Source organism: Kogia breviceps, chromosome 15, assembly GCF_026419965.1.
Source record: "Kogia breviceps isolate mKogBre1 chromosome 15, mKogBre1 haplotype 1, whole genome shotgun sequence".
Lineage (NCBI taxonomy): Eukaryota > Metazoa > Chordata > Mammalia > Artiodactyla > Physeteridae > Kogia > Kogia breviceps.
Genome location: NC_081324.1, coordinates 78,774,367 through 78,795,125, shown reverse-complemented (window position 1 = coordinate 78,795,125; position 20,759 = coordinate 78,774,367). Strand labels below are relative to the sequence as shown.

The 20,759-nt window shown below is 47.4% G+C and overlaps 1 protein-coding gene across 4 annotated transcripts in view; it reads left to right on the top strand.

The window, feature by feature from the left end:
- KSR2 (kinase suppressor of ras 2) overlaps positions 1 to 20,759 on the top strand; it is a 410,583-nt gene that overhangs the window by 205,959 nt on the left and 183,865 nt on the right. For all 4 annotated transcript variants that reach the window (XM_067015445.1, XM_067015448.1, XM_067015444.1 and 1 more), the window contains one exon: positions 20,378 to 20,562. In XM_067015445.1, the coding sequence (XP_066871546.1) occupies positions 20,378 to 20,562 (185 nt within the window). The remainder of the gene's footprint in view (positions 1 to 20,377; positions 20,563 to 20,759) is intronic.

The window sequence follows — 20,759 nt, the reverse complement described above, 5'->3', positions numbered from 1 at the left end:
GCGATCTGGGATGGACCCTGCAGATAGTGATGGAGACAGCCATATAGCTTAGGGATTCTGTACCAAAGCAAACAGGGGGCAGGAGAGGGCCTTTTGCAACATCTTGATGTGATGGCTCTCTTTGCACCCAGCACGGCCTTTGGTGGGCAGCTGTCTATCTCTGTCAATCTGCCAAACCTCTCCAATACGTAATTCATCTTGATGCTGCAGTCACACTGAAGGCAGCAGAACCCAATGGGCTGGTGAGTTTGCATATTCAGGAGGAAGAGGGGAGCCTCTTATTTAGTTTCCCAGGTGCCTTTGGCTTAAGGTGAGGGCCAGTGACTCAGTGTCTAGTGCTGCAATCTTTCTTCGTAGCAGTGAGACACCAGGTTGAGTCATTTCCCAAAGACTTAAAGACTGTACTTGACATCGCTCCCCTAATCTGCCAGTTGAGACGCCAATCGCCCTTGATTCCAGGGCACTGCAGAACAGAGTGTCCAAAAGTGCAGCAATTGTCTTGCTACTTTAAAAATCCACTTGCACAGCTTCCCATCTCTTCTCCCATCCCCTCAAAAATACAGCCCTGATTCTTTTGAAAGTCACCTTTGTGGCTTTGTCATCCCATGTCGGCGCCCACCCCCCTTGAAGCCCTGTTCCTATTTTTGAGAGAAGGTTTGCAGATTTTCGTCTGAATCAGAATCTGTTTGCCTGTGGTTGGAAAACACTGCCTGGCATTTAGAGATGCAGTTTCCTTGGAGATGGAAACATCTGCCTGCAGATCTGGGGACCTGCGTGACTGCAGACCAGCTTTTGGGCCTGGCGGGAACTGGAGAACAGGTCTCTAGATGTAGAGCAGAAGCCATAGTCGTGTTTCTCTTTTTTGAAGCCAGCCCAGTGCCACAGAGCGAGACCCCTTTGATGTGGTAATGTGAGAATAAGAACTGAATTATTATTTTTTTAAGATCTCTGCCATTTAATTAACCTGTATGCTGGTAGCAGTTAGTTCAAGACATTTAAATGAGTAACACACAGCCAAATTCCCTTTATATCTGCTCATGTCAAGGGCTTAGGGTAATAGTTTTCTAGGTTAATAGGGAAAGGCTGGGTTTCATTCATTCTTCCAAATACTATTTCTTCAGCTCTTACTGTGTGCCAAGGTCTGTTCTAGACACTATAGATGTAGCGATGAACAAAACTGTCATGACTCTGCCCTCCTAGGCCAGAGGTCACAAAACTGTGACCTGTGGACCAAATCTGGCCCACTGCCTGGTTTTATAAAGAAAGTTTTATTGGAACGCAGCTTTCCTTCTGTCCTTCCCTATCTCTTTTCTTCCTCCTTTGCTTTTTTTCTTTTCCTTCCTTCTTCTGCCCCTTCATTCTTCCCTCCCTCTCCTCCTCTCTCCAAACTTCCTTCTTCTCTTCCCTCCCTCCTTCCAAATTACACATTACACTCACAGTAAGCATCTTCACTGTAAAAGCTTCACATAGATAGTCAAATATGGGAGTTTCTCCAACTCTGTTACTCCCATTCCTTTCTTCCGGTTCTTATTCTATGACCTTAAATACATCACAGGAATAGATAGTAAATATATTCAAACATTATGCAAATGTATCTATACATATTTATGTATATATATTTATATCTGTAGAGATGAGCTCACACTAGACATGTTGCTGGGCAGTTAGTTTTCTTTATAAATAAGTGTGTCTTGGAGTTTTCCACATCTGCTTGTGGAGAACAGGAGTCGGCAAACCAGGGCTCTGGGCCAAATCTGGCCCACTGCTTGTTTTTGTAAATAAAGTTTTATTGGGACACAGCCTTGCGCATGTGTTTATGTGTTGCCCAGGATGGCTTTTGTGCATCACTGGCAGAGTTGAGCAGTTGCAATGGAGACACCCTGGCCTGCAAAGTCTGTAGTATTTACTATCTGGCCCTTGTAGAAAAAGTTTGTTGATCCTGGCTATACAGCTACCTCATTCTTTTTTTTTTTTTTTTTTTTTTTTTGCGATACGTGAGCCTCTCACTGTTGTGGCCTCTCCCATTGCGGAGCACAGGCTCCGGATGCGCAAGCTCAGTGGCCATGGCTCACGGGCCCAGCTGCTCCGCGGCATGTGGGATCTTCCCAGACCGGGGCACGAACCCGTGTCCCCTGCATCGGCAGGCGGACTCTCAACCACTGCGCCACCAGGGAAGCCCCTTTTTTTAAAAAAGGTAAAATAAAATTTATGTATTTATTTATTTATGGCTGTGTTGGGTCTTCATTGCTGCGCGTGGGCTTTCTCTAGTTGCAGTGAGCAAGGGCTACTCTTTGTTGCGGTGCGCGGGCTTCTCATTGCGGTGGCTTCTCTTGTTGTGGAGCACGGGCTCCAGGCTCATGAGCGTCAGTAGTTGTGGCACGTGGGCTCGGTAGTTGTGGCTCACAGGCTCGAGAGCGTAGGCTCAGTCAGTAGTTTTGGCACACAGGCTCAGTTGCTCCGTGGCATGTGGGATCTTCCCAGACCAGGGCTTGAACCCATGTGCCCTGCATTGGCAGGCTGATTCTTAACCACTGCACCACCAGGGAAGTCCTACCTCATTCTTTTTAATGACTGCATAGTATTCTGAAGTGTGGCTGCATCGTGTTTTATTAAATCACTCCCTTATTAAGACATTTCCTGCTTTGCTCTCTGTATCTACTCCAATGGGGACCCACTAAATAGGGCTGACCCTGCTGTGCCTCAGGTTTGACATAAATACTGGTCTTTTCTGATGGCGAAGGTGGTGAAGCCTGAGCCTTCAGTGCTTGCAGCAGAGATGGGCTGTGTGCCTTTTGCAGTTGTGTCCCTGTGGCTGTCCTGGAGAGTGTCTTTTTGGTGATAGCTTTCTTCCAGCCCTGGCCTGGCCTAAACTCTCAGGCCTTGAATTCTGGTTCTTGGAGAGCCTGAGCAGATGCTAGCAAAGTGAATGGTCCTTTATTTCAGAGAGTTAGCCTGTGCCACACCTGCCAGTAACAGTACAGACCACTGTCTTTGATGTGGAATTACCAGGCAAGGCAGTGGTTCTCAGGAGTGTGGAGGTGGCTTTGGAAAGCTTGTTAACACACAGATGTCTGGGCCCCAGCCCAAGGGATTTGAGAAACTCTGGAGTCAAGAGTCTGACATAGTGAAAAATAGAAACTCAGCTTTCGTGGTCTCTCTCAAGGATGCACTAGGGCTCTTGGATTGCAAACAATGGAAGCCAGCCCTGGCTGACATAAGCAGAGAATGGACCTACCTACATGGAAGATTCTGGGAGAGCTCTCAGGATCCACTGGAAAGCTCAGAAAGGAGCAGGATCCAGGGTGTCTTGGAGGCTCTAAGTAGGAGGAATGACTTGAAAGGTTGTTTTAGGGGTGAACCACCAGTAGATCAACCGAGCTTCAAAATTTTTTTCCATTATGTGTCACGCTATTCAAGATTCACGTTCCCCAGAGAGATTCCAATGGGCCTGATTTGGCACCTGGTGACTAGGGATGGGCAACGTCTATCCCCTGGCTGATACCCCCAACAAGATTGTGCACGGAGGAGAGAGAATTCCCCCCAAAAGTTGGGGGGGGAATAGTGAGTGCTGGGTGGTCACTATCAAATGTCCACTGCAAAGCAGCCAGACAGGCCATTGACTAAGATTAAATACCTGAGTTGTGCTGAGCAGGAAGAAATCCGTGAGCAAGGACACTAAGTTACAGTCCCCGGTGGGCCCGCCCTCTGTATTATTTGATCCCCCGTGGACACGCTTTGTATCATAACAAGTCACTGTTGGATGCAAAAGTTGAAATCCGGTGGAAGGCCTTGGTATGAAAAGCAAAACAAAACGCTGATTTCAGACAACAGTGTTCAAACTCACAGGGAAAATGTTTCAGACGTTCTTCTTAGAGTCACCATAGTAAAGTCATGACTTCTTGGAACTTCCGCACCGCCGGGATCATACCACTGAGGTTTCACAGTGCTCACGCTGACTCATTTGCCCCCCCACAGAAGCAAGGGGCAGACGGGGGTCTGGAGAGGTTATCTCACAATATAAATAAGAAGGCTCGAAGAATCACAGATTCTGACCCGCCCAAGGTCACGCCATAAGTCTGGAGGAAAGAGGGCAGCATCACAGAACCATCACAGTGAGGACAGAGGAGCTTTTAAGGATGATCTTCCCTAAGCCCTCATTTTACGAGTGGAGAGGCTGAGAGCCTGCTGAGGTTAAGTGGCTGGCCCCGAGTACCCAGCCAGCCCCTGTACTGTCTGAATCCTTCCCAAGCCCTCAGAGCTGGCACATGCTGCTGTCTGTCTCACAGACTCTGATGGACGCATTTCAATGTGGATCTCATAGAGCCACCAGACTGAAATATGTGCTTTTTAGGCGTGTCTGTAAAGATTCACTCCCAATTAATTTTCCCAGGGTTAAGGAAGCTTCTTTGAAGAGTTCCATAGGAGGCAAAATACTCACGGTTTCCCTGAAGAAACATTTTCAGCTGACCTCTCACTTTGCAGAGAGAAGGCTCTTTGCTGGCTCACCACTGGGCAGACAATTGTCAATTCTGCCTTTGCTTAGGACGCTGACCCCACATGCTTTCACGGGGAGATATCAGGGTGTTAAGAATCAATGTGACAACATGCCTCCGTGTCCCAAGCAAATTCAGGTCTTAGGGAGGCTGCAGTGTATTTTAGGACCAAGAGCATTGAGGTCAGACAACAAATTTCAAGTCTTGGCCTCTGTCCCTTACATGCTGTGTGACCTCAGGTGAGTGGCTTAGCCTCTCTGACCCTCTGTTTCTTCATCTGGAGTGGATGATGCGCATCTTAAAGACTAAAATGAGCTAATACCTATAAAGTGCTTAGCACTAGGCTAGGCTCATAGTAAGGGCTTAATGAATGGCAGCTCTCACGATGAGAGCCAAGACACCTGGACTGCAAACGGACAGAGTCCACTTAGCAAATCCCTGCTTTGAAAGGAGAGGGAAGCAGCCTCAAAGGCCGTAGTGACTTGCGAAGTAATGACAGAGCCGGGTCAGGAACTCGGCCTCCTTCTTCCCCACCCAGCAATATTAACAACTTCGCACGTGGCCCGCCTCCGGGTCACCCTGGACAGGCCACACTACGCCCAGTAGGGTGGGTGTCACGACTGAGGGTAGTAATGCTGCCGAGTTTCCCCTTCCTGACCCTTTCCCTCTCTGTCTCCTTTAGGGTTTCTGATTTTAGGGGATGTTTAGTTAAATGATTCCCTGCCCAGGGGGAGGCCGAGAGAAGGGAGAAGAAGCCAACAGCAGCCATCACTTTTGGGGCTTATGCAAGCCTGCCCACATCCTACTGGCCCCAAGGAGACAGCAAGAGCAGACCTTTGTACCAGTTTATCTTGGAAATTGTCTTTTCTTCAGGCCAGGGGAGGAGGAAGGAAACCTAAAAGAAAACATCCAGCCACATGCCTGTGAAATCTCTGCCTAAAATCAGTCATCCTTTTTAATAATGAGGGCTGTCATGAGCCTTGGTTTGGTCGGAAATGATGGCCTGTGTAAATATTTGGTCTGTAACTGATTTATGGGTTGGGGAACAAAAATATAAGATTAGTTCCTAATCACAGGGATGCAGGAAAATCAGTGGGCCTGGATGCCGGCGCAGATCAGGCCTGGAAGGCAGAATTGAGGATCGCCGTCTGGATGAGCTCAGATGGGGTGGGGGAGGCTGGAGAGGGAGCCGTGGGCTTCTGGGTTATTCCGTGGGGCAGAAGCAATGTTGTCCGTGTCCAGGTCAAAAACTGGCCGAGACCAGCAAGATGCCCAGTTTGCAAGTGTAGAACTGGTTGTCGCTGGCCAGCCCTGAAATCAACAACTTGGACAGCTCCAGGTCTGCACAGGCACTGCTGTAAAATGGGAATATATGCCATCAGCTCTTGCAGTGGAATTGACAGAGCAATTAGGAATTGGCTTTGAAGTCAGTTAAATCTGTGATCACACTCTGAGCCTTTACTGAGTTGTGTCTTGGGTGCATTAGCTGTGGAGAACCCCAGTTACCTTCACTGCAAAATGCGGGTAATAATCGTTCCAAGTCCAATGAGATAATGTGTACGGGACACAGCGTCTGACCCACAGCATCTCAGCGAGACCAATCTTAGTGCTGACATCAGCAGTCCCATGAGTACTGGAACTCAAACCCTGCCCACCCCCCCACTCCCCCGGTGGCTGATTCGGGCTCTTACCTTTCCTGCAGGCTAACTACTCCCACAGCCACCCCATGCATCAAACGCCTCCTACTAGAAATAAATATGTAGGGTGGGTGCCAGCCTGGTGCCCCCCGACCCCTGGCATCAAGGCAAAGTGAGTGCACTGGAAAGCTACCCCTGCCCCCAACTCACTTTCAGGAGGAGCCCCCGAACATTCAGGTGATGAGACAGTGGGCTCACTTGGACTTTCAGACACTCATTTCATTAACTGAGCTCTTACTATATGCCAGGCCCCGGCCTGGGCCCCGGGGATCCACAAAGAGCAAGTCAGACATGGTCCCTGTCTCTCTGTCCTTCTGGTGCTTCCAGGTGGGTGGGAGAGGTCCACGTTCATCAGATAATTAGAAAACCAGATGTGTATTCCAGAACTGCGGCTGGAGCTTGAAGCAATGTCTAGGATCTATGACAAGACCCAGCTAGGCCCAGGAGGGGTGGGGTTGGGATGAAGAAAGGAAAAACACCAAATGAAGTCCAGGTGGCAGGGTGGCAAGCTCCTGGGCTGAGCCAGACAATGGTGAGTGGGATTCAAGGGTGAAACAAACCAAAGGGCTGGTTTGTTTCCATTTTCCTCCCTTCAGGTAAGTCCAGACCCTGCTAGGACAGGGGTGGGCAAGCTGCGGCCCACATTTGGCCCAGGGCCTATTTTTACGGATAGCTTTATTGGAACATGCCCTGCCCACTCACTCACCTGTTGTCTGTGACTGAGCTTGCGCTACAAGGGCAGAGTTGAGTAATTGCAACAGAGAGCATAGGGCTTGTGAAGCCAGAGATATTTACTCTCTGGCTGTTTACCGGAAGTTTGCCGACCTCTGCAACCGGAACTTCTTTCCTTTCCTCTCCCGATCACTCTTTTGTCTCCTGTACTCATCCCGGATCTGAAGCGTGTCTTAGTCGATGGGAGGGGAATGTGTGTATGAGGACAGTTTGCTCTTTCCCGAAATCAAGTCTTAGTAGAAAGTCTGTTGGATATTGAGAGCTGATCTGTTACTGAGCAAAGTTGAACATTAAAAAAAAAAATACTGTGTATCTGTGCTTAAGACATTTTATGTTTTTCAAGTGCATATTTATATATATATATATGTTTGTATATAACATATATATTTATATATAATGTATTCATTTAATTATATATAATATATAAAGATACAAAAGTATGCATATATGTTTAGTTACATATCAAATGTAATATATAAAGATATAAAAGTATACATATATGTTTAATTATATATCATACATAAAATATAAAGAGTATAAACATATATGTTTAATTTTGTATAATATATAATATACAAATACACACCATCCATACAATTTATATAATATTATATACAATTATTATTGTATAAAAACATAATATTGTATAATTAAACATATATATGTTTAATTTCTAGGAATCTATAAACTACCACATTTTAATATCTGTCAACTAAATCTGAGATAACCAGTTACCAGTTGACTGGTACCAGCCATTTGGGAAACAAAAACCCATCTCAAATTTGATCTTCAGTTTAAAATTTGAAAAAATAATGAAACATCATTGAAATATTAAGTAACAATTCCATGCCCATACCTCTGTTTTCTAGAGTTTTCTTTTTCATTTCAATGAAACAAAGAGGAGAAATTCAAGCAAAAAATACAGTATGCCATTTAAAGATGATCTTTTATTATTATAAAAGGATACTCCTGTTACTAAGTTCAAAGGGCAAAGCAAAGTCTAAAAGTAACAAAGTACCTACTCTGGAAATCCCGGGCTGCCAACTGCCTCTTGTATAACCTTAGACGTGAGTGTATCCGTCTGGGACTGGGGGTCTGTATGACACACCGACTTAGGAAGCATCTCCCGTCTCCTCCTCGCACCTTCCTCACGTTGAATTGGCCAGCGAGTCCTGCGAGAGCTGAGTCCCAAATACCTCCTCTCCCTCCACCTCCGTGACTGAGACCTCGGTCCAAGGCGCCACCATCTTTTGCCTGGAGGCCTCCGACAGCCTCCTGTCCGGGTCCCCTCATCCCATTCTTGCTTCCACCACCGGTCAACTCTCTCTACTCACCGGGCAGAGCGATCTCTTAAGAGCAGAATCAGAGTTCATCACCTTTGTTCTTAAACCTCTCCAGCAGGTTCCCGTCGCTCTGACAAGCAAACCCCCTCTCCTTACAGTGGCCCCGCTGTCACTTATGTCTTCCCTCACTGTGAGGTGACCTGTCCTGGCCTTGACCTTCCCTCACTGCCTGGTCCCCTCTCCCTCTAGATCTTTGTAAGTCTGGCTTCTCCTCGACATGCAGGTCTCAGCCTAGATGCCATGTCCCCAGGGAGGCGCTACCACCCGGTCACTACATCCTCTGATTTTAATTCTCCATGTAGCTCTTATTAGTAAGCAGTATTCCCTTATTGTTTCATCTGTTTGTCTGTACCCTCACCAGGGTACCAGCCCAGGGAAAGCGTGGCTCTTGTCTGCCTCCTTCATTGCTAGCGTCCAGCACCTCATTGTTCTAGGAATATTTATTGGATTCATGTTTTTCATTAATATATCATTTTTTTAAATTAAAAAAATTTATTTATTTATTGTGGGTTGCATCGGGTCTTCATTGCTGCGCACGGACTTTCTCTAGTTGCGGCGAGCAGGGGCTACTCTTCGTTGCGGTGCATGAGCTTCTCATTGAGGTGGCTTCTCTTGTTGCGGAGCACGGGATCTAGGTGCACAGGCTTCAGTAGTTGTGGCTCACGGGCTCTAGAGCGCAGGCTCAGTAGTTGTGGCGCACGGGCTTAGTTGCTCCGCGGCATGTGGGATCTTCCCGGACCAGGGCTCGAACCCATGTCCCCTGCATTGGCAGGCGGATTCTTAACCACTGCGCCACCAGGGAAGCCCTAATATATATCTTTTAAAGACACAAATGAGGTCATACTGTATACATTGGTTATTTATTTATTATTTTTTAATGTTTCTTTATTGTGGTAAAAGTCACATAGTATAAAACGTACTACCCTAGCCATATTTAAGTGTACAGTTCAGTGGCACTGAGGACGTCCACAGTGCTGTGCAGCTCTCACCAACATCCATCTCCCGAATTTCACACCTTCCTAAACTGAAACTCTGTCCCCATTAAACACTGACTCCCCATTTCCCCTCCCCACCCCACCCTCACCTCCCGGCCCCTGGCATTGACCACTGTACGCTCTGACTCTATGAATTCGGCTGTTCTAGGTGTGTCGCATAAGTGAAATCAAACAGTAATTATCTGCACCTAATTGTCTTTTTCTTCACTTAATAAATGTTGGTGTTTTCGCCATCCCGATTCTTTTCAATCCCTGCTCAGCTCCATCAAATGGAGTCACCGTTTAATACCATTTAATGGACCAGCCCCCTATGATGCATGTTTTAGCTATTTCCAGTCCTTTTGTGAAGCAGTTAATTTTACTATTGGGAGAGGAAGGGTGAAAATCAGAGAGGAGAGAGAGACGGGACGGAGCAGATGCTCTGATAGCACAACAGTGATCACCTCACCCTGTAATGCCGGGAACAGGGTTGTTTAGAGCAGCAGAGTCCAAAAGAAGTTTCGGTGGCGATGGAAATGTGTTGCCTCTGCTGTGTCCTACATGGTAGCCAGCAGCCACGTGTGACTTTTGGGCATTTAAATTGTGGCAATTAGAGACTGATGAACAGAATTTAAAATTTTATCTTACTGAATTTAAATTTTAGTAGCCATGTGTGGCTATGGCTACTGTATAGAACAACACAGATTTAGGCAAAGGGCTTTAGTCTTACCACTCAGGGATGTGGCCATTGCCTGACCCTGGATGATTCAGGCCACCATGACTGGGCCACAGGGAGAGAAGGGAGTAGGAAGGCAGAGTGTTCATTATTTAGATGCAAAGGTCAAGAGAGATGCTGTCACTTGAGGGAAATAAATCCCAAGCAGACTCTGGTTCTTGTCAGGATTTTTTTATTTTATTTTTTTTTGTGATTAACATCTGTGGACAGGGAGTCTAGAACAAGGGTTGGCAAACTTTTTCGGTAAAGGGCCCCTTTGTGGGCCATACAGTCTGTGCTGCAACTAACTCTGCAGCTGTCAAGCTAAAGAATTAACAGACAATGTGTAATGAATGGGCATGGGTGCGTTCCAGTAAAACTTTATTTACAAGAACAGGCTGAGAGCTGGATTTGGCCCACCTTTGGCCCATAGTTTGTCAACCTCTGGACTAGAAGAATCTGCCTGGATCTACCCAGTTCAGACCAGCAGGCAGCTTCCCAGGGTACCAAAGGAGAACAATGCCCCAGGCATAACTCAGGGTTTCTTACATTTTGCACACCCAGCCAGGGTACAAGGCAGCCTGGATGGCCTCCTTCCAGTGAAAGACAATTTTTGGTGGGTCACACCTGAATTTGAGATTCCTGCTGTGCTTTGGAGAGATACCCACAGCCATAAAGCAGGTGTGGAGCACACTCCTGTTTTCTGGCCAGGTCTGTACTGGTGCAGAAGTGATACACAAGGTGGGGCTGCTGAGAACAGAGGTTGGGCTCCTTTTTATGCCCCGTGGTGTCTAACACAGTGCATTGCACTTAGAGTGTGCTTGGGTGGCCTGTGCCGAATTTGCAACCAAGTGCCATATCATCTGTGTGAGCTTTAGTTTTCCCATCTGTAAAATGGGTATGACCGTAGAACCTTCTCCACAGGGCTGTGGGGAGGATCACATGAGTTACTGTGTGTGCAGGGCTGGTGTCCGGACTGCAGTAAGTGTTCAGGGCATGACACAGATGCATGTGCTGAGCTGTTGATGGCAACATAGAGGCAGATGGTTCTGGAGGGCTCAGAGCTGGTCATCCTCGAGCCGAGCCTTTAAGGATGTGCCAGAGAGAAGATATGATAGGGTTCTAGGAGAGTGAAGACATGGAGGAGCTGAGGTAGAGCTCATTTGAGGTAAAACGAGACAAGGAAAACAGAGTTGACTTCACGTGCCTTCATGAAGTAGGAAATTGACTGGAAACAATACAGATTCATACCCAAAGGATGGTGCTGGGCCTCACACCTCACAGATCCCTTTTAATCGTGTGTGATCCTTTCCACACCGTGGTGATAGCCCTCTGAAAAACAAGGAGAAAGGCTCAGAATGGGGAAGCAACTTGTCCAAGACCACACAGCCAGCACGGGGGAGTGGGACCTCCATCCAGGGCTGTTTGACTCCCAGGCCTTGATGAGCACATTATTGTATTGTCTGCTGTCCTCATCCACAGAAAACCAGCCTGCACACTTCAGAGGTCCCTTGGAGGTTACTTGGATCACTCCTAAGAGCCACATTTACCCCCAAACCAGATTCCATGACCTGGGAACCATCTTTCTCCCAAGCCAGATCCTGTGTCTTGGGAGCTGGGCTTGGTGGGACAGAGGCAGGCGGCCTCTCTTCTCTGGCACCTTAGCAGTGCTGTTTTAGACTTTGGGGAAACTCTGCTTTGGTTTTTGCAAGAATCTGTTCCCCAGTCCAGATCTCTGTGTGACCGAGGTGGGAAGGAACCCACATGTGTCTCCTTTAGAGAACCCTTGAATCCTAACTTCTAGTACATGATGAAGATGTCTGGGTCCAGGATCCTGAGCTTTGGGGAAAACCCCCTCCCTGGTGCTGGACTGGGACGCTGTCACATGTAGTTGTGGGGATCTGGGCTCTGGCTTTGGACAAATTGAGTTTGAATCCTGGTGCTCTCTGGACTCAGTTACTTCATCTGTAAAATGGAACCGCCCATGAGGCTTGGTGATAATATTCGCTTGTGCATTCATCCAGAATATAGTTTCGGGGGCACTATGTGTCAGGCATTCACATTGGTGAACAAGATTGAGATGGGGCTTATATTCCAGTTCTAGAATATTCTAGAGAGCAAATGAGGAAATTAATATACCACTAGAATAAGAATTTCATAAAGTAACCAGTCTCAAGTCCATTCCCTAGTGACTGCTCTGTCAGAGGCAGTGGGTGTTTCTCTTCTTTTAGTGATAAAATTAATCTGAGTGGTGCCAAGGGATTCCCTTAGCATATAATAGGCACTGATGGTGAGAGCTTAGAGGGGTCCTAGGAAGAACACAGTGGAGGGAAGGGGCTGCCTTGAGCAAGCATTCCTCGCTGAGCCTTTTCTCTGGATGCCTTTGAAAATCCTTTTGTAACTTCCCTTCTTCCAGGAAGGTTCATGCCTCCCCCGTCTGGTGTCATCACCCCAGAGATGGGTCAGTGTGGTCCTCAGACCTTCCTGTGCTTCTCCCGAGGCAAGAAGTCCAGGGTGAAGAGGAATTCTTTGGTCCTCTTCTTGGATACTTATCCATCTTCTCTTGACCTTGAGTCCTGACCTTCTTGCACATGGGACAGACTTTGCCTATAAGGAGCCTCAGTCTGTGTCTAGAGGAAAAGAAATTTCTTGGCAAGGGGCAAATGTGAGAAGAGCTCCCTAGCTCAGGTGCCAGGCACTCTGTGAGGCGTTGAAGTCCATTATTTCATTGGATCTTCATACAACCCTGTGAGGTAGAGGCATTATTAGGCATTTTTACAGGTGAGGACATTGATGCTCAGAGAGGTTAAGTGACTTGATGAAGGTCACACAGCTAGGAAGGGGGAGAAATATGCTTCCTGTATCGCTATGATTTTTTATTGCTATTATTTTTTTCTAATTATAGTAAAATACACATAGCACAACATTTACCATTTTTATTTTAAATTTTATTGAAGTATAGTTGATTTACAATGTTGTGTTTAATATTTGCTGTACAGCAAAATGACTCAGTTATACATATATATTCTTTTTCATATACTTTTCCATTATGGTTTATCACAGGATATTGAATATAGTTCCCTGTACTATATAGTAGGACCCTGTTCTTTATCCATCCTATAAAATTTACCATTTTAAAGTGTACAATTCAATGGCATTAAGTACATTTATAACCTTGTGCAACTATCACCACTATCCAGTTCTACAACTTTTCCATCACCTCAAATGGAAACCCCAGACCCATTAAACAGTCATTTCCCATTCTCCCTCCTGCCCCCAGCCCTGGGCAACCACTAATCTGCTTTTCGTCTCTATAGATTTGCCTATTCTGGATATTTCATATAAATGGAATCATCATATGTGGCCTTTGAATGTGGTTTTTTTCACTTAGCTCATGTTTTTGAGGTTCATCTACATTGTAGCATGAATCAGTACTTCATAATAGTGAATAATGTTCCATTGTCTGCATAGACCACAATTGGTTTATCCATTCATTTTTTGATGGACATGAGAGTTGTTTCCACCTTTGGATTATTGTGAATAATGCTGCTTTAAACATTGTGTACAGTTTTTGTTTGAACCTTGTTCTCAATTCTTTTAGGTATATAGCTAGGAGTAGAATTGCTGGGTCAGATAGTAATTCCATGTTTATCTTGTTGAGGAATGAACCATCAGACTGTTTTCCACAGTGGCTGCAGCACATTCCCACCAGTGATGGAAAAGAGTTCCAATTTCTCCACATCCTCACCACCACTTATTATTTTTTGACTTCTTGATTATGGACATCTTAGTGGGTGTGAAGTGACATCTCGTGGTTTTTTTTTTTTTTTTTTTTGTGGTACGCGGGCCTCTCACTGTTGTGGCCTCTCCCTTTGCGGAGCACAGGCTCCGGACGCGCAGGCTCAGCGGCCATGGCTCACGGGCCCAGCCGCTCCGCGGCACGTGGGATCTTCCCGGACCGGGGCACGAACCCGCGTCCCCTGCATCGGCAGGCGGGCTCTCAACCACTGCGCCACCAGGGAAGCCCTATCTCGTGGTTTTGATTTGCATTTCCCTAATGACTAGTAATGCTGAACATCTTTTTATGGGCTTGTTGGTCATTTGTATATCTTCTCTGGAGAAATGTCAATTCAAATCTTTAAATTTTAATCTCACTTTTTAATTGGGTTGTTTGTTCTTTTTACTGTTGTTTTAAAAAACTTTTTGTAAGGCATAAGTTTAATTCAGAAGTAAAGTGCACAATTTTTGTGTACAGTTTGATGCATTTTTATTTATCAATCCACCCAGGTGACCGTCACCCAGTCAAAACAGAGGACATGTCCAGCCCCCCCCCCCAGAGGATTCTTGGTTCCCCTCCCAGTCAGTAACCTCCCCAAAGAAATCACTCTTCTGGGGTCTCTCACCATAGATTAGTTTTGCCTGTTCTTGAACTCAATGTAAATGGAATCATAGTGGCCTCATATAACATAGAACTGTTTTGTGGCTGGCTTCTTTGGCCCAACACTGTATCTTTGAGACTCAGCCATCTTGTAGTATAGCAATAGTTTCCTCTTTTTCATTGTCGTGCAGCTGTCAGATAAATGAGTATACTGCGATGTGTTTATCCATACTACTATTGATGGACATTAAGATTTTTCTCAGTGTTTGCCCATATGAATGACATGGGCATGAATATTCTTACACAGGTCATTCTGTGGACTTGGGCGGTCATTTTGGTTAAGGACATAATACCCTGGGGTGAAATTGTTGGGTCAGAGCATATGTTCAGTTTCAGTAGATACTGTCAAATTGTTTTTCCAAATGGTTGTACCCATTCACAATCTCACCAGAATTTTATGAGAATTCTGGTTGCTCTGCATCCTTGCCAACATCTGGTGCTGTCAACTCTCTTTTAGCCACTCTGGTGGGACCTAGACTAGAATTTACTTGACATGTTTTTTTCAGTCAATGTCTCTTCCTCCATCTCCTTTGTTCTTCCTCATCTCCTTCTTCCTCTTTTTCTTTTCTTTCTCCTTCTTTCTTTTCCTTTTCTTCTTCTTCTTGTAATTGTTCGTAGTGTATTTTGCATAAGGCTGTATACTGTGAAATAACTGCATGAAATTATGGATTTGGTGTACAAAATCAATATTTCAAATTTCAACTTTTTTTTTTTTTTTTGCGGTACGCGGGCCTCTCACTGCTGTGGCCTCTCCCGCTGCGGAGCACAGGCTCCGGACGCTCAAGCTCAGTGGCCATGGCTCACGGGCCCAGCTGCTCCGCGGCATGTGGGATCTTCCCGGACCGGGGCACGAACCCGCGTCCCCTGCATCGGCAGGCGGACTCTCAACCACTGCGCCACCAGGGAAGCCCTCAAATTTCAACTTTTAAAATACAAAAATGGCATCCACTTCTCATCTAAAAGCATTGCCTTTCCTCCACACCTGGAGAAATGCAGCTTCTGTTTGACTGACTCATCAGTGCTCCTTTTTTTGCCAGGACCCCTCTTGATTCTTGCCATGCTCTGGGCTTGCCTAGGCCAGAAATGAGGGTTGTTGCCTGTGGCCAAGGACGACAATGGCTTCTCAGTAAACATCCTCCCAGTGTTAGGCTTTTCCAAACCTCCTCCTTCCCCAGGCTCGAGCAGCTGAGCCGAGGGCCCCTAAGTACTCCCCCCACCTCCACCCCTTCTCACCCAAGAACTGGTGTTATTCTTTGGTTTTGAAAAGGGTCTTTCCTGGAGCTGTCCTCTTGTGTAATCAGATCAGGCCAACTGCAAAGGATTTAAATGGCCCAGTTGGAGAGGGCGGGGCAGCTCACGCAGCTCTGGGTTAGACCAGCAGGCATTTTTTTCCTGTTTGGGGAAGTGGCCACTGGATTAGCACTTTGCTACCCAGGGTGGCGTGTGAGAATGTGTGTTTGTGCCTGTCCTCCTGCCATGCCTGCCAGGAGCCTGCCTGTTCCCAGCCCTGTCATTTCCTGCCAATCGGCAGGGCCAGATGCCCCAGACCCCGTTAATGATATGCTGAGGGGTTTGGCTGGTGAAGGCTTTCAAGTGCAAGGGGACGCAACCCCACACTTGAGGAAGCTGAGGGGCTGTGTGAGCCAGCGGCTCGGCTTAGCTCAAAATCCAGCAGACTTTGGGGAGGAAACGGTGCAAAGCCTAAGCATCAGTCTGGGACTTCCCTTGGCAACCTTTGTGATGAAGGCTCTGAGAGGCTAGCTGGCAAGTGGGCATCGATCAGGAGCCTTATGAGTGCGGAGCTGTCTGCCAGGTCCAGACGGAAGTGGCCAGAGGCTGGCGAAAGAAATAAGATGCATCTCCGCCCTCAAGGAGCCCATATTTGGGAATTAACTGGGAAGATGCTGATAAACAGTCCTCCTGACTCACAGATCGAAACTGGGACACGGTCCTTTAGAATTCCGCCGCCCCCCCCGCCCCCCGATGGAGGATGTCAGGTCCTAGCCTGAGCTGGGGCACATGGACGTGGTTGGGAGTCTGTGGACCCGGCATCTGATCTTGTCTCTGCCACTGTGGCGTGCCTGCTTTGTGTTAGGTGCTGGGGATACAGATTCTTCCCTTGTGTGTGTGTGTGTGGGGGGGGCACAGGCCATGGGGAAGACAGACATTCAGTAACCACATAAGTAAATGCAGAATTCACATAGTGCTGGGAGCACATGTAGCCTAGAGATCTGACTAGTTCTGAGGATTGGGGATAGTGTCTCTGAGGAAGTGATGCCTAAAGGTGAGTAGGTCTCCACTAACAGCATGGGGAATAGCGCCCCAGGCAGAGGGACAGCATGTGCAAAGGCCCTGAGGTGGATGACAGCTTGGTGTGGTCAAGGACCAGGGCGATGACCAGAGTCAGAGGGTGACAAGGTGATGGTAAAGAAGTTGGAGAGAGGGTGTTGAGGGTGCTATGAAGCTTTTGTAAGCCATGGGAAGGGAGAACAATGGAAAACCTTTGGAAGTTTTTAAGCCGAGGGTGACATGATACAATGTACCATTTTTAAACATCACTTTAACTGCTGGGTAGAAAATACATTGTAAAGAATTAAAAGTCAGATGGTGTTATTCAACCATTAAAAGGAATGATGTTTTGATACATGCTACAACATGGATGAACCTCAAAAACATGATGCTAAGTGAAAGAAGCCAGATGTAAAAGGTCACATATTGGATGATTCATTCCATTTATATGAAATACCTGGAATAGGCAAATCCTTAGAGACGGAAAACATTAGTGATTGCCAGGGGCTGGAGCAAAGGGGACTGGAGAGTAATGGTTTCATGGGTAGAGGGTTTTCTTTGGGGATGAGGAAAATATTTGGGGGGCTAAATAGAGGTAGTGTTTGCACAGCATTGTGAATACTTAATGCTACTGAGTTGTTCACTTTAAAATGGTTAACTTTATGTGAATTTTACCTCAATACAAAGAAAACAAAGCAAAGGAAAACAAAAGTGGGATTAGAATTTTAAGAGGTAGCAGTGGCAGTTGCTTAGGTGAGGGAGGAAGGTGGCTTGGTCCAGAACTGTGGGCTGCAGATGGAAAGTAATGAACCAATGTGGAGAGGTGAGAATTCTCAGCATCCTTTTCATTCAGATATGCTATGCAAATCAGGAAGGTTGGAAGAATTTTCTAGATGCCAACATTGGACTAGGCCTTTGCTGTACCTGGTCAAACAAGCACATTTTCCTAGGCACAGTTTGTGGTCCAGCCTGCCATGTCAGAGAGCCCTTCCAGAAAGCGGCATGTCCACCCAGTGCTGATACAGCCCCAGAGGATGGAGCTGCCCGTGCCAGTGTTTCATTTTGCTGCTTTCCCGGGAATTGGCCCCATTTCCAGAAAATACATTTATGTAATAGATATCTAATATCCTGTGAAGATCATGGAGAGGATGTTCTTTTTAACTGCATCTGCAGGATATACTGCAAAATATCCCGTAAATTTTACTCACAGTCATGTCATCAGACACAGTCGATTGTGTCTGTTTTCCCCTCCAAGCATGTCTGGGTAATGAGCACAGATGGTAAAGGTGAATCCTACATCCTGTCTACAAAGACTTCCTTGGTAGGTGGGAAGCGATATAGAATTTCCTTCCGCTTTCTCTTCTTCCTATCTTCTCTTCCTCCCTTCTTTCTATCCATCTTTCCATCCTACCATCCCCTCCTCCTTCATTACGTCCATCCATCCATCACCCTTTCATCCTTTGACCTTTTCACCCTTCCATCCATCCATCCATCCTCCCGTTCCCCATCCTTTCATCTTCTCATCCTCTCTGTCTTTCATTCATTCCATCCTTCCACTTTTCACCCTTTTCCCCTCTATCCACCCACCCATCCACCCACCCATCCATCCATCTGTCCAGCTAACATTTATGTATACACACCCCTTCTCTGCTCCGTCTGTGGCCATGAGTGAAGCAGCATTGAGTTACTATTACACCTGTGCTGGGTTAGACTTGCTTCTTTTTATTTTATTTTATTAAAAAAAGTTTTATTGAAGTATAGTTGATTTACAGTGTCGTGCTGTTTTCTGCTGTACAGCAAAGTGAATCAGTTACACATATACATACATCCACTCTTTTTCAGATTCCTTTCCCATATAGGTCATTACAGGGTATTGGGAAGAGTTCCCTGGGCTATACAGTAGGTCCTTATTAGTGGTCCATTTTACATATAGACTTGGTTCTTCTTGTACAAGGGGTCTGGCCTCATCGCTTAGTGGCCCAGTGCCTCAAGGCTGCCCTCTGTGTCTGGGAGATCATCGTGGTACCTATTGCTGCAGGGTTTGACTGCATCCTCTCCATCTGCCACGGGTCGTGGTGGGTTGAGGGAGCTGCTGGATGTTTCAGGTGAAAAACACGGCTTGGCTTCAGTTTCTGGCTTCTTCAAGGTTAAGCCCCTGCTATACAGACAGCCAGTTTAACCTGGTCATAGTGATGTTAACATCAGGTCACCTGAACCCTCATTCTGTGCTGGGCCCCGGGCCAAGCACGTGATCCCGTAGAATCGTCATCCATCCTTCTTAGGTAGGTGCTGTGGTTTCCGCCATCGTCCAGGTGAGGACACGGAGGCACGAGAAGGTGAGATCACTTTCCTGAGGTCACAGTCAGGACCCAGGCTCCAGACTCCCTGAGCCCAAAGCCTACATTGCACTCCCTCTGTGTAGATGCCTTTGTGACCCTCCACCACTGGACGCTCGCTCGCGTGGAATGAAATGCCGCCACCCCCGTTGCCTGATCTTCTCCAGCCACGGTTGGGGGTGAGCCTGCCAGCGCGTGCTGCTCTAGCAGGAGGCGTCTTCCTGGGCCTAGAAGACCCCACAGGGACGGGGAGCGGGGCTGCCCGCGCAGGCGCTGGGGGAGGGGGCAACTCTGCAGGCACACTTCAACTCCTTAAAGCTGAGGGGCAGCAGACCTCCTGGAGAGGGTGACTTTTAGGCTGCCTGTGTGGGAGGCTCTAGTCTTAGATGAACACGCGTTCCTGGGCCCTCCGTCCGGATCTGTGAACATTTGCGAGGCAGGTTTGCTTTGGCCACAAGAGGGCGCCCAACTCCTAGCCACACCTGAACAGGGCACTGGGGGAGTTCGGGGTTGGGGGGAAGGCGGTGAGGTTAATTTTGAACCGAACTCTCTTCAGCTGATCACCTAAACTCCTGGGGAAAGGGAGAAATGTTTCAGAACCGGCCCAAGAGGTGCATTCTATTCCGCTGGGGCCGAGCTAGAGGCTGAGAGCTCCATCAACAAAAACCACAGGTTCCGACCCTCAAGGAGCTCACAGTCAGGCCTGGAAGACGGAGAATTAAAATGCAGCGTTATGAGTGGCCGTCTTCATCCAGATCGATCATTTAATAAACATTCCGTGAGCACCTACTGTGTGCCAGGCTCTGTGCTGGTTGCCAAAGACGGAGAAACGAATAATACAGAGTCACTGGCCTCAAAGACCCTCAGTCCACTTGGGAAACAGAGCCTAAAAGAACAAATTTGGAAAATATAGGGAAGTGCAGCCACAGAGATATATAGAGAATATTTTAGGAGGATGGAGGAGGAACACCAACCCAAGCTAGGAGGAAAGGGGGAGTATCAGGGAAGGCTTCCTGTAGGAAGAACACTCAACCCTGGTTGGGATGGACTGGGGTGTCAAGGAAGGCTTCCTGGAGGAGAGGACACCAGAGTTGTAAAAAAGCATATGGGGCCTTGACCCAACAAAGAAGGGGAGGGTTTCCCAGGCCGTGGGAAGAGCATAAGCCAAGGGTTGGAGGTAAGAAGCAGCACAAAATACATGGCTGGAGCCCAGTGGGAGGGAACCGGAGAGGGTGGCAGGGCCAGATGGAGGTGGGGAGTGGTTACTGGGTGCCACGCTAAGGAGATTGGGTCCCCCTGCTCTCACTGTGTGTGCTTAGGGATGCATTTCCCTCTCTTCTTTTTTCTGTCTCCCTTTCAGAGCCAAGAAGAAAAGCAAGCCGTTGAACCTCAAGATCCACAGCAGTGTGGGCAGCTGTGAGAATATCCCCTCCCAGCAGCGCTCCCCGCTGCTGTCCGAGCGCTCCCTCCGCTCCTTCTTCGTGGGACACGCGCCCTTCCTGCCCTCCACCCCTCCCGTCCACTCCGAGGCCAACTTCTCCTCAAGTAAGTCCCCAGCTGCTGCGTCTGCTGCCCTCCGCCCTCTTCTTTTCCTTCCTCGAAAATACTCTGGAAATGCGCGCGGAACACGCCTCATCCGCGGTCCGCCTGCCGCCTCCACCCGCGCCCCTCATGCCCCTGGGGGTGGTTTCGGAGAGAAGGGGGTTATAACTGGGAGGCTGTTGTCATTGGTCCCACGTGCC